Source organism: Phyllostomus discolor, chromosome 4, assembly GCF_004126475.2.
Source record: "Phyllostomus discolor isolate MPI-MPIP mPhyDis1 chromosome 4, mPhyDis1.pri.v3, whole genome shotgun sequence".
NCBI classification, from domain to species: domain Eukaryota; kingdom Metazoa; phylum Chordata; class Mammalia; order Chiroptera; family Phyllostomidae; genus Phyllostomus; species Phyllostomus discolor.
In genome coordinates this window covers 61,845,900-61,860,291 of record NC_040906.2, presented here as the reverse complement: position 1 = coordinate 61,860,291, position 14,392 = coordinate 61,845,900, and the positions used below count along the sequence as shown (strand labels likewise).

The following is a 14,392-nucleotide window of genomic DNA, read 5'->3' as shown; positions in this document are numbered from 1 at the left end:
TTCTATTTTGGCTGCTTTGTGGAGAGTAGATCTTAGGGGGGATGGAGAAGAAGCAGGGAAGCCAACGAGTAATCTGCCTTGCAAGAGGTGGTGATTGTGGTAGACATGGATAGATTCTGGTATGTTTTAGAAGTAGAGTCTATAAGACTTGCCAGTAGATTAGTGGCGTAGAGTGAAGGAGAAAGAACAATTAGGGGAGCATATAAGGGGTTTTGTTTTAGTATATTTTATTGATTATGCTATTACAGTTGTCCCATTTTCCCCCCTTTATTCCCCTCTGCTCTGCCCACCCCCATTCACCCCCTTTAGTTCACGTCCATGTGTCATACATATAAGTTCTTTGGCTTCTCCATTTCCTATACAATTCTTAACCTCCCCCTGTCAATTTTCTACCTACCATTTATGCTACTTATTCTCTGTACCTTTTCCCCCTGTCTCCCCCTAACACAACCCTCCATGTGATCTCCATGTCTGTGATTCTGTTCCTATTCTGGTTGTTTGCTTAGTTGTTGTTGTTGTTCTTTGGTTTTGGGGGTTTTTTTCCGTTTTGTTTTGTGTTTTAGGTTCAGTGTTAATAGATGTGAGTTTCTTGTCATTTTACTGCTCATCTCTTCTTAGATAAGTCCTTTTAACATTTCATATAATAAGGGCTTGGTGATGATGAACTCTTAACTTGACCTTATCTGAGAAGCACTTTATCTGCCCTTCCATTCTAAATGAAAGCTTTGCTGGATAGAGCAATCTTGGATGGAGGTCCTTGCCTTTGATGACTTGGAATATTTCTTTCCAGCCCCTCCTTGCCTGTAAGGTCTCTTTTGAGAAATCAGCTGACAGTCTGATGGGAACTCCTTTGTAGGTAATGTAGGTAACTGTCTCCTTTTCTCTTGCTGCTTCTAGGATCCTCTCCTTAATTTTAACCTTCAGTAATGTAATTATGATGTGCCTTGATATGTTCCTACTTGGGTCCAACTTCTTTGGGACTCTCTGGGCTTCCTGAAAGTCTGTTTCCTTTGCCAGATTGAGGAAGTTCTCCTTCATTATTTGTTCAAATAAGTTTTCAATTTGTTGCTCTTCCTCTTCTTCTGGTACCCCTATGATTTGGATGTTGGAACGTTTAAAGAAGTCTTGAAGGTTCCTAAGCCTCTCCTCATTTTTTTGAATTCTTGTTTCTTCATTCTGTTCTGGTTAAATGTTTCTTCCTTCTTTTCCAAACCATTGATTTGAGTCCTGGTTTCCTTCCTGTCAACTGTTGGTTCCCTGTAGATTTTTCTTTATTCCACATAATGCAGCCTTCATTGTCACCTGGATTTTTTTCATGCTGTTGAAGCACCCAGTGAGTTCCTGGAGCATCCTGATAACCAGTGTTTTGAACTGTGTCTCTGATAGGTTGGCTCTCTTTTTGTTGCTTAATTGTATTTTTCCTGGAGCTTTGATCTGTTCTTTCGTTTGGGCTTGTTTTTTATTTTTATTTTTTTTTTGCTCTTGGCGTTCCTGTTATGTAGTAAGGGGTGGAGCCGTAGGTGTTTGCCAGGGCTGGGCAACCCTCATTGCTGCGTTGTGACACTGTATGTGGGGGAGGGGTTGAAGGGGGAACAATGGCACTTGCTCACTCTGCCAGTTTTCAGTCACTTAACCCCACTATCCACAATCCAGTTGGGCTTTTCTGGTGCTAATTCCTGTGTATGGGTTTGTGTATGTTCTAGGACCCTGTTAGTCTCCCAATGAACTCTCCTGTGAGGCTGGGAGTTTCTCCTGCTGCTGCCTCAACCCCCATAGGTGTTTTCAGTCAGAGGCTTGGAGGCTTTATTTCATTGTTCTTGGAGCCCTGGGTTTTGAGGTCTGTCTTGCTCTCTCATTGTTCCTCCCAGTTTATCTGCATGCACATATGGGACCACCCGGTCTGCAAGCCCCTGCCTTGCCACGAGTCTTCTCCTCCTGGCTTGCCTGCCTTTGCCCCTCCTACCGGTATGGATGAATGTTTCTTCTTTAGTTCCTTGAGTCAGGCTTCCATACAGTTCAGTTTTCTGTCAGTTCTGGTTGTTTTTTGTTTTTAAATTTGTTGTCCTTCTTTTGGTTGCGCAGAAGGCACAGTGTGTCTACCTGTGCCTCCATCTTGGCTGGAAGTCCTCAGGAAGCCCATATTTTTTGCAACAAGAAACTAAGTAAATGGTAAGGTCCTTTACGGAAATAAAGGAGACTGGGATTGGAATAAATTTAGTACAGGAAATTGAGAGTTTTGGAAATATATATGAACTGCTTATTAACTCTCTGGAAATGTCAACTGGGCAGTTAGCTGAACAAGCCTGATGTTTCAGGGGGTATTAGCATTGGACAGTACAGTTTTGAGAATTATGAACACATATGTAATATTTTTAAGTATTAGGACTAAATAAGATCACTTAGAACAAGAGCAGATATCAAACATGAGCACAAGGACAGAACCCTGGGACACCCAAACGTTAAGTGGGAGAAGAGAAGCAGATTTGAGGAGCAACGTCAGTTTGGTAAGAGGAAAACTAAGAAAATGGTATATTGTGCAAGCCAGAAAAATAAAATGTTTTAAAGAATGTGTAATCAACCCTGTCAAATACACTACAAAAAGATAACAAAGAAATGATAGTTGGATTTGGTAGCATGAATGTCTCAAAGCTTGTCTCTAGAATGGTGGTATGACAAACATGACTAGGTGGGACTGAGGAGAAAGAGAAAGATGATATCCAGTGCACAAGTCAAGTAGTCAGCCTTTAATAGGAAAAAGGATACTTAACTGTAAGAAGATGAGTGTAAATACAGACAGATGCTTTGGTGAGATGTTGAATTCCTATGTAATTGCTTCTGTTCTCTTACTTAATGGGGAGGTAGGATCTTTATCTGATTAGGAGACAGTTTAAGAGGATTTGATCTGTGGGGGAATACCATTCTAAGATAGTGTCAGGAATTACCAGTTTTAATAAAATTCAGTGGCCATGAATATGATTCACAATGGAGATACTTGTACTGTTTTTTTTAGAAGCAGTTTTTAGATACTTGTATACAGCCACAGATTTGAGTTCAAATGGGGTTAGGATCTTAACCAGACAAACAGGATAAAGGAAATTTAGGGTATTTGTAAGGACATAATTGTGTTCATGATAATTAAAACCAGGAGGGAACAAGTACAACAAGAAGTAGATAGTGAGAAAGTGGTAGGGTCAGAGTCTTTCCGTCTGACTGACTTTGAAGAGAATTGCCAGGATAGGTGAGCAAGTTTTAGAAATAGAAAGTACACAAGTGGAGAGGACACCTAAAATACAGATACCTAAAAATTATTATGGGTTGTGCAGTAAACTGTGATGACAGGGTCAAGGGTATGATGATATAATAGGTGACTCCTTGGGGTAGAGGGGGTTATTTTTTCTTTTAAGCCGGACTGATCCCAAAGCTGTGGGATGGGTCATGTCACCTATAGCCTCCTCTTGGCTGTATGGTGTTTTGACAGCCTCATGGGCTTTATTAGTCACTGCACTGGAGTGTTACTAAGATTTAATGAGTGCCCAGTGTGGTTCTTGACACTTAATAAGGGCCCAGATACGTTAGCTATTACCAAAATGTAAACAACTTGACTTACATTCTGATATATTTGCAATTGGATTGTTAGTGTTGTATATATAAGAAAACATAATAAATACAGTGTATTGTTTAAGAACGTTGACTTTTTGCCCTGGCTGGCATAGCTCAGTGGATTGAGTGCGGGCTGCGAACCAAAGTGTCACAGGTTCGATTTCCAGTCAGGGCACATGACTGGGTTGCAGGCCATGATCCCCAGCAACCGCACATTGATGTTTCTCTCTCTCTTTCTCCCTCCCTTCCCTCTCTAAAAAATAAATAAATAAAATTAAAAAAAAAGAACATTGACTTTTTGTAGTTAGACAAGCCTAGATTGTAATAATGACTCTAATACTTAACTATAGGATCTTGAGTAATTCTTATTGATTCTCAACCATGACTACTGATCAGAATTATCCATTGAAGTTTTTTAAAATACAGATGCCTCAGATCCACTCCTGAATATTTGTAAGTAGGTCTGAGGTGGGGCTCCAGGTCCATGGTGACTGAAATTGGGTAATACTTACCTCATAGAGTTATTGTGAAAGTCGAATGAGATGATGTTTATAAATGGTTCCTCACAGTACTGGGCACATGGTAAGTATTCATATGAGTTTTATAAGGTTACAGTATGTACTTTTTTAAGATAAGTACTTTTAAGAAATCATCAAACAACTGTAATGACCTCAAGAACGGAACCATTCTGATAAATTTCACAAGCCTTTCTCATACTTACCATAAAGACGCCATCTGGTAGAAAATTCATTTTCATACATAAACATATATGAAACAGTTGCCATGTAGAGACTGTTAAACTCTACAGGATGTACAAAGATGAATAAAGGAAGTCTAGTGCAAGTTGAGGCAAATGTAGTCAGGGCCTACTGCAGTGAGGTGGGATATAATGGTAAAAGAATAGATTAAAGAATATAGGGATAAATGGGCTCCTCTTAGCTGGGTATGGCCTTTTGAACAACTTCTATAAGTTACTCATTCCATAGAAGAGAAAAACAAAGCCTTGAGATGTACAGTAAAATCTGTATTGAATGATCTCCAAGTTCCATATTGGTGATCATCAAAGTTTTTCTGCTTCTGAATCAGAGAATAGTTTTAAGAAATGTGTGATAAGACAAAGCCTTTTAAATGTCTTCCACAGTTTTATCAGGTGACATTATGGACTTAACCTGACTTTTAGTTCAGTGGTACAATTATAGTGACTATCTTAAGTAATTTGACTAAGACATATTTGAGACAATATAGACAATATATTACCTCAGAATAGCATTCACTTTCCTTTTAGATATTTTCCAGAGAATGCATGTAAGTTACTACTGCTGATTTGGACTTATGCAAAATTTTATTATTTAAAAAATTATTAAATTCTAAGAATGTTATGAGCTCTTTGGAGACAGGGGTTACTACTTACTCTTTTCTTTCTGAATCTCCAAGACCTGTAATATTGCTTGCCACACAGTAAGAACTCAGCAAATGTTGAATCAAATCTAAACTTCTATCCTGTTACTCACTTGACTTCCTTGAATTTTTAGAATATTCTTTCCATTTAAAGCCCTATGTAAAAGGAAATATAGTGAAGAAAAATGGTTTTATGTTTAATTAGACAACACTACCACCTATGTAATTGGAACCAGAAGCTTAGGAGTAACCAAATGTTGAATGTGTGTGGGACCGAAGGAGCTTTTTTAAAAATAAAAATTGTGGTTAAAATATGTATAATATAAAATTTGCCCTTTTAACTGTTATTAAGTATACAGTTCAGTGATGTGTACATCCAGAATGTTGTCCAACCATCACCATTACCTGTTTCTACTATTTTTATCACACAAAACAGAAACTCTGTCCATCAAGCAGTAATGCCCTCTTCCTTCTCCTCTCAATCCCTGTTAACTTCTGGTTTCCTTTCTTTCTGAATTTGCCTGTCCACATATTTCATAAATGGAAAGGACATGTTTGTCCTTTTTGTATCTGCCTGATTTTGCCTAGCATAATGTTTTCAGGATTTATCTGTGTTGTGTCATGTATCAGGACTTCATAACTTTCATGGCAGAAAGGAGCTGTTTTGATCCAAGACAATGGTAGATTTCTCCTCTCCGCCCCCCCCCCCCCCACACACACATAGGATGGCACATTCCTTAAACCACAAAGGTCTTAGGTATGTATTTTCACATCCAAGATACTGGCCTGGGTATATGCAATTAGTTGTTTGAGACACTATGTTATTAAACATTGCTTTAATACCATCTTGCCAAGGCACTTAAGGAGGAAATAGGAAGTACAGATGACATTCCAGTGTTAGCTCCCCAGGATCTGTAATGTATGAGTAAATGGGAGGGGGGAAAACAGGTATCTAAATGATGGGTGGAGGCTTAAATATACCATAAAGTAGGAGCTGACACATAAGTTGTGGCTGATTGCTATTTTAGGTGACATTACTGGTTTATGGCAGTAGTCCAGTCTACCTCCTTTCCTCCCTTACTTTTAATTTTCTGTATTCTGAGCTTAAAACTTACAAAGAAAAATGTTTTGTGGAGACATAGAGAAAACTAAGTTTTACTTGCAATTTAATTTTTACCAGGTTCTTCATTAGAGGCTGTAACCACCTGTGAACTCTGTAAAGAGAAGTTGCAGCTTAACCTGGAGGATTTTGATATTCATGAACTACACAGAGCTCATGCAAATGAACAAGTTAGTATATTTTGCTTAATTGGGTAAGTGTCCATTCTATGCTTAAAGGACAACTGTTGAAGAAAAGATTAAAACATGGTCAGAAAACTGGCATTAAAATAGTAAAAATAATATTTTTAACATAATGTTATGTTACTGCATTAGGTATTACAATTTTATAGTTTTTCTTATTTTTCTCATAACATTTTGTAACTGAAAGGCAAATAACCAACTCACAAGTTGTATATTTATTAAGATAAAATACATCATATGCTTCCTAAATAAACCCGAAAATAATAAAAGCTTAGGAAAGTAGTCCCAAAGTAGGCATGCTGAGCATATCTCCCCAGAGATGTCTCAGCTACAAATGCCTCTGAGCTCTGGGACATGATTAAAACACCAAGCCCTGGATTTGCCTCCTGTATCTGTGTATTTTATTTTAGGAATAATTTTTATGTGCATGTTGACCACATGTTCTTACTATCCTTTTTCTCTCTACCCTCCCCATTTCTGCTTCTCAACTCTGTTGAACGGGTTATTCTTTTAGATCTTTTACTCCCAAGTTCATACTGCTCTTCTTTCGTTTAGTATTTGTGCTATTAAAATCTAGCTGTTAATTATATAATGAATAATGCCAGAGTTTCTCTGATCATAATAAGATTTTCAGATAGTTTCTTCTTATTTCTCAGGGGGGGGGTTGGAATGTATTAATAATGCCTGCTCCCCCCAGTAATTTTGATCACTAATTTTTGTGGAAGAGCTTAAAATTTTTTTTTAAATTTTGAAATGCTTAAATTGAGTAGTTAGAATGAAGAGCTCAATGTTTTTCCCTTCTTAAAGGAAGATTGGGGGGAGGGGTGAAAAAAAAGATGTTAAAGGAGATTACTAGGATGATCCTAGAAACATACTATCCAAGTATGCTTAGCATATTATAAAAAGAAATATGTAATGGTGAGAGAATGCATGAATCCTTTAAAAACACTTTTTAAATGGGGGGTAATGGACCCCCCTTTTATTCACACGACGTTCACATAACATAAAAATGACTTAAAATGAACAATTCAGTGGTATCAGTACATTTGTGATGTTGTGCATCAGTCACCTCTGTCTAGTTCCAGCATTTTCATTTGTCTGAAAGAAAAACCCATACCCATTAAACAGTTTCTTCCCATTACAGCCCTTTCCATATCCCCTGGAAACCACCAATCTGCATTCTGTTTCTATGGGTTTATCTGTTTTGAATATTTCATATAAATTGAATAATGCAGTATATGGTCTTTTGTGGACACTCTTTACTTTTAAATATGGGAGTAAATGAATACCCCTTGAAAATCTGATTAAAACCATGAACACTTCTTACAAAGTATACATAGACAAAATCTGTAAATGATTTAAGGGATTCCCAGATCTCTTAAAGCTAGTTGCTAAGATCCAGATTAAAAAGTCCCTGATCTAGTGAGTGAAATATTAGGCAGTTGATGTACTACAGATGCTACTCTAATACTAATTATTGTGTTCCTCTCTAATGAGTCACTTGTCCAAAAAGAAGGCCATGTTAAGCAGTGACTTCTTTTTAATCTCCAAGGAGTATCTCAACAACTGAACATTAGTACTTTAAAGAATATGGAAAGATAGAATAATACAAAGAAGCTTTTTTTTTTTTTAATTTTTCTCAAAATGAGAGTAGGTCTCAAAGGATAATTTTCTTCTGCCATTTTTCCTTCTCTAGGCATTTTCAGTTCAACCAAAATGTTATTATTGACAGTTTCTGCTTCCTGGCTTTGACTTCTCGCGCGCACGTGCGAGAGGGAGAGGGAGAGGGAGGAAGAATATATCATAGATTCTGGTGGCCTGACAACTGCCTCCATTTTAAGTGGTTAGTTTAATACAGTTTAGTATTTCATTATCCAGTAGCTTCATCTTTGTCAAGATGATAACCATTAACTTTTTAAAATCTTATCAATGTATAATTTCCTTTTAAATTAATAAAGAAAGTGACACATTTAAAGAAACTTTTAATAAATCAATTTAAAATTTTTTAAATACTCTAGCTGATAACTTGCTGAATTTGATACTAAGAATGTACAGTTTTTAACTTCAGATAAGTTAAATATCAAAAAATGGTACAACTTAAAGGTAGTTTGCTGTATAAAACCTATAGGACAGTTTAGACTTTAAAAACACTATATGATTTGTAGTCTTAGCTTCAAAACAATAGAGCAGTTTGGAATCAAAGAACTGTTTGAGAAACAGTTACTGTATTTCTTGTTTTAGTTTCTTTTTGTAATTAGTGTTGCTTTTAAATTAACTATATTACATAAAAAAACACTTGGTCTGTCCGAATAGCTTTTCATTATGCAGTGTATTGATTTAGCTGTAGGTAAAATGGTCGTTTTTAAGTAAACATTTATAGCCATTTGTGCAATGAAATCTTTTATGAGCTTTATATAGAACCAGGGCATTCATTCTACCACCAGTGGTTTTATATAAATCAGGACATAAAGGAAGACTATAAGAGACTAAAGAGGATAGTCACACACCTATTTTGACTCGTCATTGGCATTAGTAAAAATTTATGAAATTATGAAGGGTGGCCCTTCATTTCTTGTTTTAACAGGTGGCACCATATCTCTTAACTAGGATCTAGACATGAATACATTTCCTCTAGTTTATCAGTATGCTATCAATCTCAAGTTTACTAATTTTTCATTCTCCATATTCTTTTTTTCTTCTCTGCTTCCCAATTGAAGGCTGAATACGAGTTTATCAGCTCTGGTCTCTACCTTGTTGTGTTACTGCACTTTTGGGAACAAAGCTTTTCAGATATGATGGGAAATACAAATGAACCAAGCACACGAGTCCGAGTGAGTAATATGGGAGTGGGGGAGAAGGGAGGATATGATGCACCAAGTATTTGCTTTAGAAAGCAGTTTGTTTTGTATGTCAACATTCTAGTTACTTTGGTGAGCTAGATAAAGATATTATAGGTTTAATAGAAATTGCTGTCTCCTATATGAAAACAGCCCAATTTTCTCACAAAACTATTTTAGAGAAAGAAGTAATTTTCTAGCTCTTAAAGGTTATTGTAATATGTATTGGTGAGAATCGGAGAATTGGGAACACAAAGGGAAAAACCCCTCTTTTTAATTGGGTGGGATGTGGCAAGTGAATATTATAACCTGAAATTGAACTCCAAAAACCAAGATAGTATGGGAAATTCACTGCAGTTTATTTGTTACTGTCATGTAAAAGCTTATCAGTGTACTGATTTTAAGTGTGTCCATAATATAAATTTAAGATATGGACTATTTGGTGTTTGATCTGCACACTATTACCTTAACACTTAAGCCAGCTGTTTTTTGTTAGGTATTAGTAAATGAATGAGTTAAGAATTAGTAAATGGTTTTCCTTAGTGTACCAGAGGAAATTTGTATGCTGCTGCCTTACCCATTTTGTGTAGCAGGGCTAGGGCCACCTACATCTCATTACTGTAATAGTCTGAACACTTCGTGTTTTTAAATGTGGTCATAAGCATATTTAAGCTTTTTATATAAATGTTCATTTTAGTGATGAAAATTTAGCAGTTTATGGTATTTTTAAAAATTAACAAATATTCAGTACATAATAACATTTTTCTGAAACCATCATGTGGACATTATTATACCTGTGAGCCAGTTGACAAATTATTGTCATTGAGGGATAAGAGAGTGAATTGTCTTAAGACTACTTAGAATTTGAGCAAAGATTCTCGTCTCCTGAGTACTTTAGAAATCATAGTACTTAAATTTAGTTAATGCCATAAACTGACTTCTGTCTTAAGAATGAGTAAACCATAAAGCATGTCAGGTCTGTTGAATTCATCATGTCTTTGTAAAAGCTGTAGTCAAATTAATATTAAAGTGCAAGTCATTTTTATGATTTAAAAACAGATAGAATTAAGTGTAATAATACTTCTAAAGCTATCAAATTTAGATGGGAAAAGATTGATTCTTATTTCAGTTTTTTAAAATTAACCACTAAAATAGAATTCATATGAGTCCAAATTGTAAAGCTCTTATTTTTCTTTATAATTGTTATGTGTTACATTTATGCAAGAGGAATGTTATTTGATAAAAATACTGCATTTGCACTAAATTTCTACATGATAAATACATGATTTCTACATGGCTAATAATTAAAAAAATTGAAAAGAATATACTTAAGCATTGTAATTTTTGATGTGGGTCAGGGGAGAAAGACCCCTATTTAAAGGCTTAAAATGGTGTTTGACATTTTAATAGAAATGAAACTCCTATACTTATTCTCTCTTTCGATCCATTTGCAACATTTCAACTACTGTATTTTTTTCTGCATTGTTTCTAGTTTATTAACCTTGCAAGAACTCTTCAGGCACATATGGAAGATCTCGAAAGTAGGTGGAATTTCTCCTCCCCAGACTTGTTGAATATACTTTTGCAAATTAAGCCCACAGAGCAAAACCTAAGTATACACTCTCAAATTAGAGCTTCATTTATAAGCTTAGTAATAGAAATTGATTTGGGAAAGATTGGCTGGGCAACTGACATTAGTTTATTAAAAACATTTTTTAAATAGTATTAATTTTAAGGTACAGAAGAATCTCAATTTTAATCATCGGTATATTCTATTTTGAGTAAACTTTTGGTTTTGAGCACCTTAATTTTCACACTTAAAAGAAGACATTTGAGAAGTAATCAGACTGCACTTACTAATCTGTTAGATTTGTGTGTGTGTGCGCATGAAATTTTTTACTGGTTACTCAGTTTTATTAGTTCATAAAAGGTTTTCCTGGGTTTACATATAGCTCTAGGAAAATAAGGGTAGAAGAGCCCTAATTTTAAGCCCATAACAGAAGCCATAGTGGTAGGCTGGTGGTTGTTGGGACTGTTTTAGTTTGTTCCTTGTTCAGGTTCTCATGGACCTTTAATAGGTAGCCAGCTCCACCGGCAGCTTGTCTTTTAAGATCACGTTCCAGCATTAGGACTTCTGCCTGGGCTCCTATATGAAAGCATTTAATGCCCAAGTCTTTATAGACATCTGTGCAACATACCCTCTTAAAGTCCTTCAACTTCCATGGTGCTTCATACCAGGAGATATTGGTGGCTCTTCCAACAGTTCCAACATTCCAAGATTACCCTGTTTAGTAGTACTTTTTCAACCAAAGCAAGTGGTTCCCCATGATCAAATTCTAGTATACTCTTTGAAGTGTTTTAAAATAATGTATTCTCCAATTGATTACCTTCTATATTGTCTTCAAAGTACTTGAAAATGTCTGTAGTGTGCATAACATTTTCATCTTTAGGGAATGCTAAGCATTTTTTGAAGGTGTGAGAAGGACTTAGTCGTCATAAGAACCTTTCATTCCTTGATTACTCAAAGACATGGATTTTGTCATTCTGTATTTTTAAGTTTTGAAAGCAGTAGAAGTATAACCAGATAACGCATGTTTAGAAAAGTATGTAAAGTCATATTGCATATAAGATAGGAAGTCATTTGTATGAGAGGGAAAAGATGGAGGTGAAATACACTCCAGCTCAGCTGAGAATGAAAGATGTTGTGGGTGCTACAAGTTAACTCCCAAGTACCAGAGTATTAATATACTGTGAACATGGGTTCTGACTGTAATTTTCTTCTGTGGAGTGAATCAAATAGAAAACATGAAAAGTTCTCTGAAAAGCTATTTTATTTTTTAGTTTGATACTGCTCCATGATATAGTATAAAACTTAATCCTAGGATTCACTCATTCATGAGCTAAGTGTATGCTTGATATCATTTATTAAAAATGAGTTAAGTTTTTTGCAAGATAAATAGGCTGAAATATGGAAAGTAAGTTGCATCTGTACATGTAGCGTAATTTTCTTGTTGATTTCATTTGCTGAGTGCTCTTAAGTGTATACAAGAAGAGTATACATTTAACCTTTCTGCCCTTGATAATAGGGGGAAATGCTAGTTGAATGTTTATTTTAGTGAACTTCTATTTTCCCCAACATGCAGAGCAGTTTACAGAATACTTAATGTTATTTCAAAAGACATTCCAAGATGTTTCATATTAAACTCTTGAGCCACTAATGACTCTAAAATAAATTGAGATAAAAAATGTTGCAAAAGTGATGTTTCTGACAATATGATGTCATAGGAGTAATTTCAACAAGGTTTTTACTGAATCCAGTTATTTTAACTTAGGCTGTGTCTATATAAAGCTATTTTGACTAAATAGAGCTTTTTCTTGGCATTATACAGACATAGCTTTGATGTAATTTGCAAGAATACCCATAACGTATTATTTGTGTACATTTTCTTTCATTCTCACCGGATGCATCAAAACATGCAGAGGTAATAAGCCAGAGTGTACTCGGGTGCGTGAGAGCACTTGCCTTAAGTCCACTTTTTCTGTAGTGTAATTGGCTACTGTGAACAAAAACTGATCTCAGAAACTTTTTAGAATGTTCTTGAATCATATTTGTAAACATTTTCATTTTTATAAAAACTAACACAAAAAGATTGGGGGTGGGGGTATTGTGGATGGGCATTAACCACAGTCAGACCACCCTAACCTTGTCATAATTTGCCATTTTGACCAAACAGTATACTAAATTGGGATTTTATTTTACAAGTCATTGCTATTCTGGCTTCATATTTATACTTCTGCTCTCACCCCCCTTAAAATCATTCTTGATCATCCTGTTTTCTTTCAACAGCTTCAGAGGATGATTCTGAAGAAGATGGAGACCATAACAGAACATTTGATATTGCCTAACTTCATATAAGACAAATGGATGATCTGTTAACAAGTGTTTATTAAAACTGGCAATTAAGGATGAATCAATTTTGTGGGGGAATGCCTATTGAATACATATATAAAATGAATATATATACACATGTAATCATGTATGTATATATATATTCATTCTCAAGTGTTGCTGAATTAAAATTCTATTTGCTGGACCTTTTAACATGGCCAGTGACTCTGATGTTTATAAACTGGTAATCAAAAGTATTTTTCTTTTAGGTGAGTAGGAAAGTATTACATTATTTTAAATATCTTAGCAATGCCTACAATGTTTTTGTGTTCTGATTATTAGAGTCATATTTATGAAAATGGTTCGTGTTTTAGTCTTTTGCTAGTGAAAAAAGTAAGACAGAAATATACTTTCAAAATAAAATGCCAGATGGCACCTAATTATTTTTCCTTTTAAAATGCCTTAAGTTGCAGCATCATTTTCATAATCATTTGCTTCCAGTGTTTAAAAAAATAAAGAATGGGGAGTAAGTTGTGAAGACCATTATATTAGGTGTCCAAATTTAATTTAAATTCTAAATTCACTTAGCCATAAATTTTTTTTTAAAGTATATAAATATAAAATGTATAAATTATGGATAAAGTTTTATAATGATTTGGAAAGGGCAGATTATATTTGATAGGCCATAGTATGTGGACATTCCTTTTTGGAATATTACAGCTATAAATTATACCAGAATTGCCAGTCAGATGCTATTTGGTAAATTTAAAAAAGGGAAAAATATTGCAATCTCAAGTTATTGAATATTTTTAAATCCCACATTCAGAGTTTAAAACACTGGTTTTCAATGTGTTTTTTTAGTGTTGTCACTTTTTTGTAGATAAATATGATATAAATAACCTGTTTGAATCCTGGTCGTTTTTAACTGTTCCTTGCTAATCTGAGCATTTATTTGGTAAATTACTATTTTTCACTACCTTTGGAGAACAGATGAACTTTACCCGCTCAACATCAGTAGATCTATACTGTGGTCATGAGTTGTGTATAGTTCCAGAACAGTATATTTTCTTTGTCAACACCCTTAGGATACATTTAAAAAACACCTTCAGGTGATTTTAGGTTAAGTCTTATGTCATGGCAACAAACTTCTTTTTTCAGAACCTAAATAGAAACCATGTAATTTCTCAAATGTAAATCAACAGTTTGCCCACAATTATTTTGTTGGTCTTAATGTAAAATCTTGGCTTGAAATAAAGTGCATACTGATTGATTTACTTTATAGTTTGAAATGTTTCCTTTTAAACTAGTGCTCAAAGTAGACATCAAACCTTACATGCAAGAATTTTACTAAAATTTCAAATTCCAC

The 14,392-nt window shown here is 35.0% G+C and overlaps 1 protein-coding gene across 7 annotated transcripts in view; it reads left to right on the top strand.

The window, feature by feature from the left end:
* Positions 1-14,300, top strand: part of MARCHF7 (membrane associated ring-CH-type finger 7) — a 52,781-nt gene extending 38,481 nt beyond the window's left edge. For 2 of the 7 annotated variants that reach the window (XM_036023426.1, XM_036023424.1), the window contains 3 exons: positions 6,179-6,288; positions 9,018-9,131; positions 12,985-14,300. In XM_036023426.1, the coding sequence (XP_035879319.1) occupies positions 6,179-6,288; positions 9,018-9,131; positions 12,985-13,053 (293 nt within the window). In that variant the 3' untranslated portion in view covers positions 13,054-14,300. Of the gene's footprint in view, positions 1-6,178; positions 6,312-9,017; positions 9,132-10,629; positions 10,679-12,984 lie in introns of all 7 variants that reach the window. The other 5 variants (XR_003684405.2, XM_028510495.2, XM_028510497.1 and 2 more) reach the window with 5 other exon arrangements.
* The last annotated feature ends 92 nt before the right edge of the window (positions 14,301-14,392 follow it).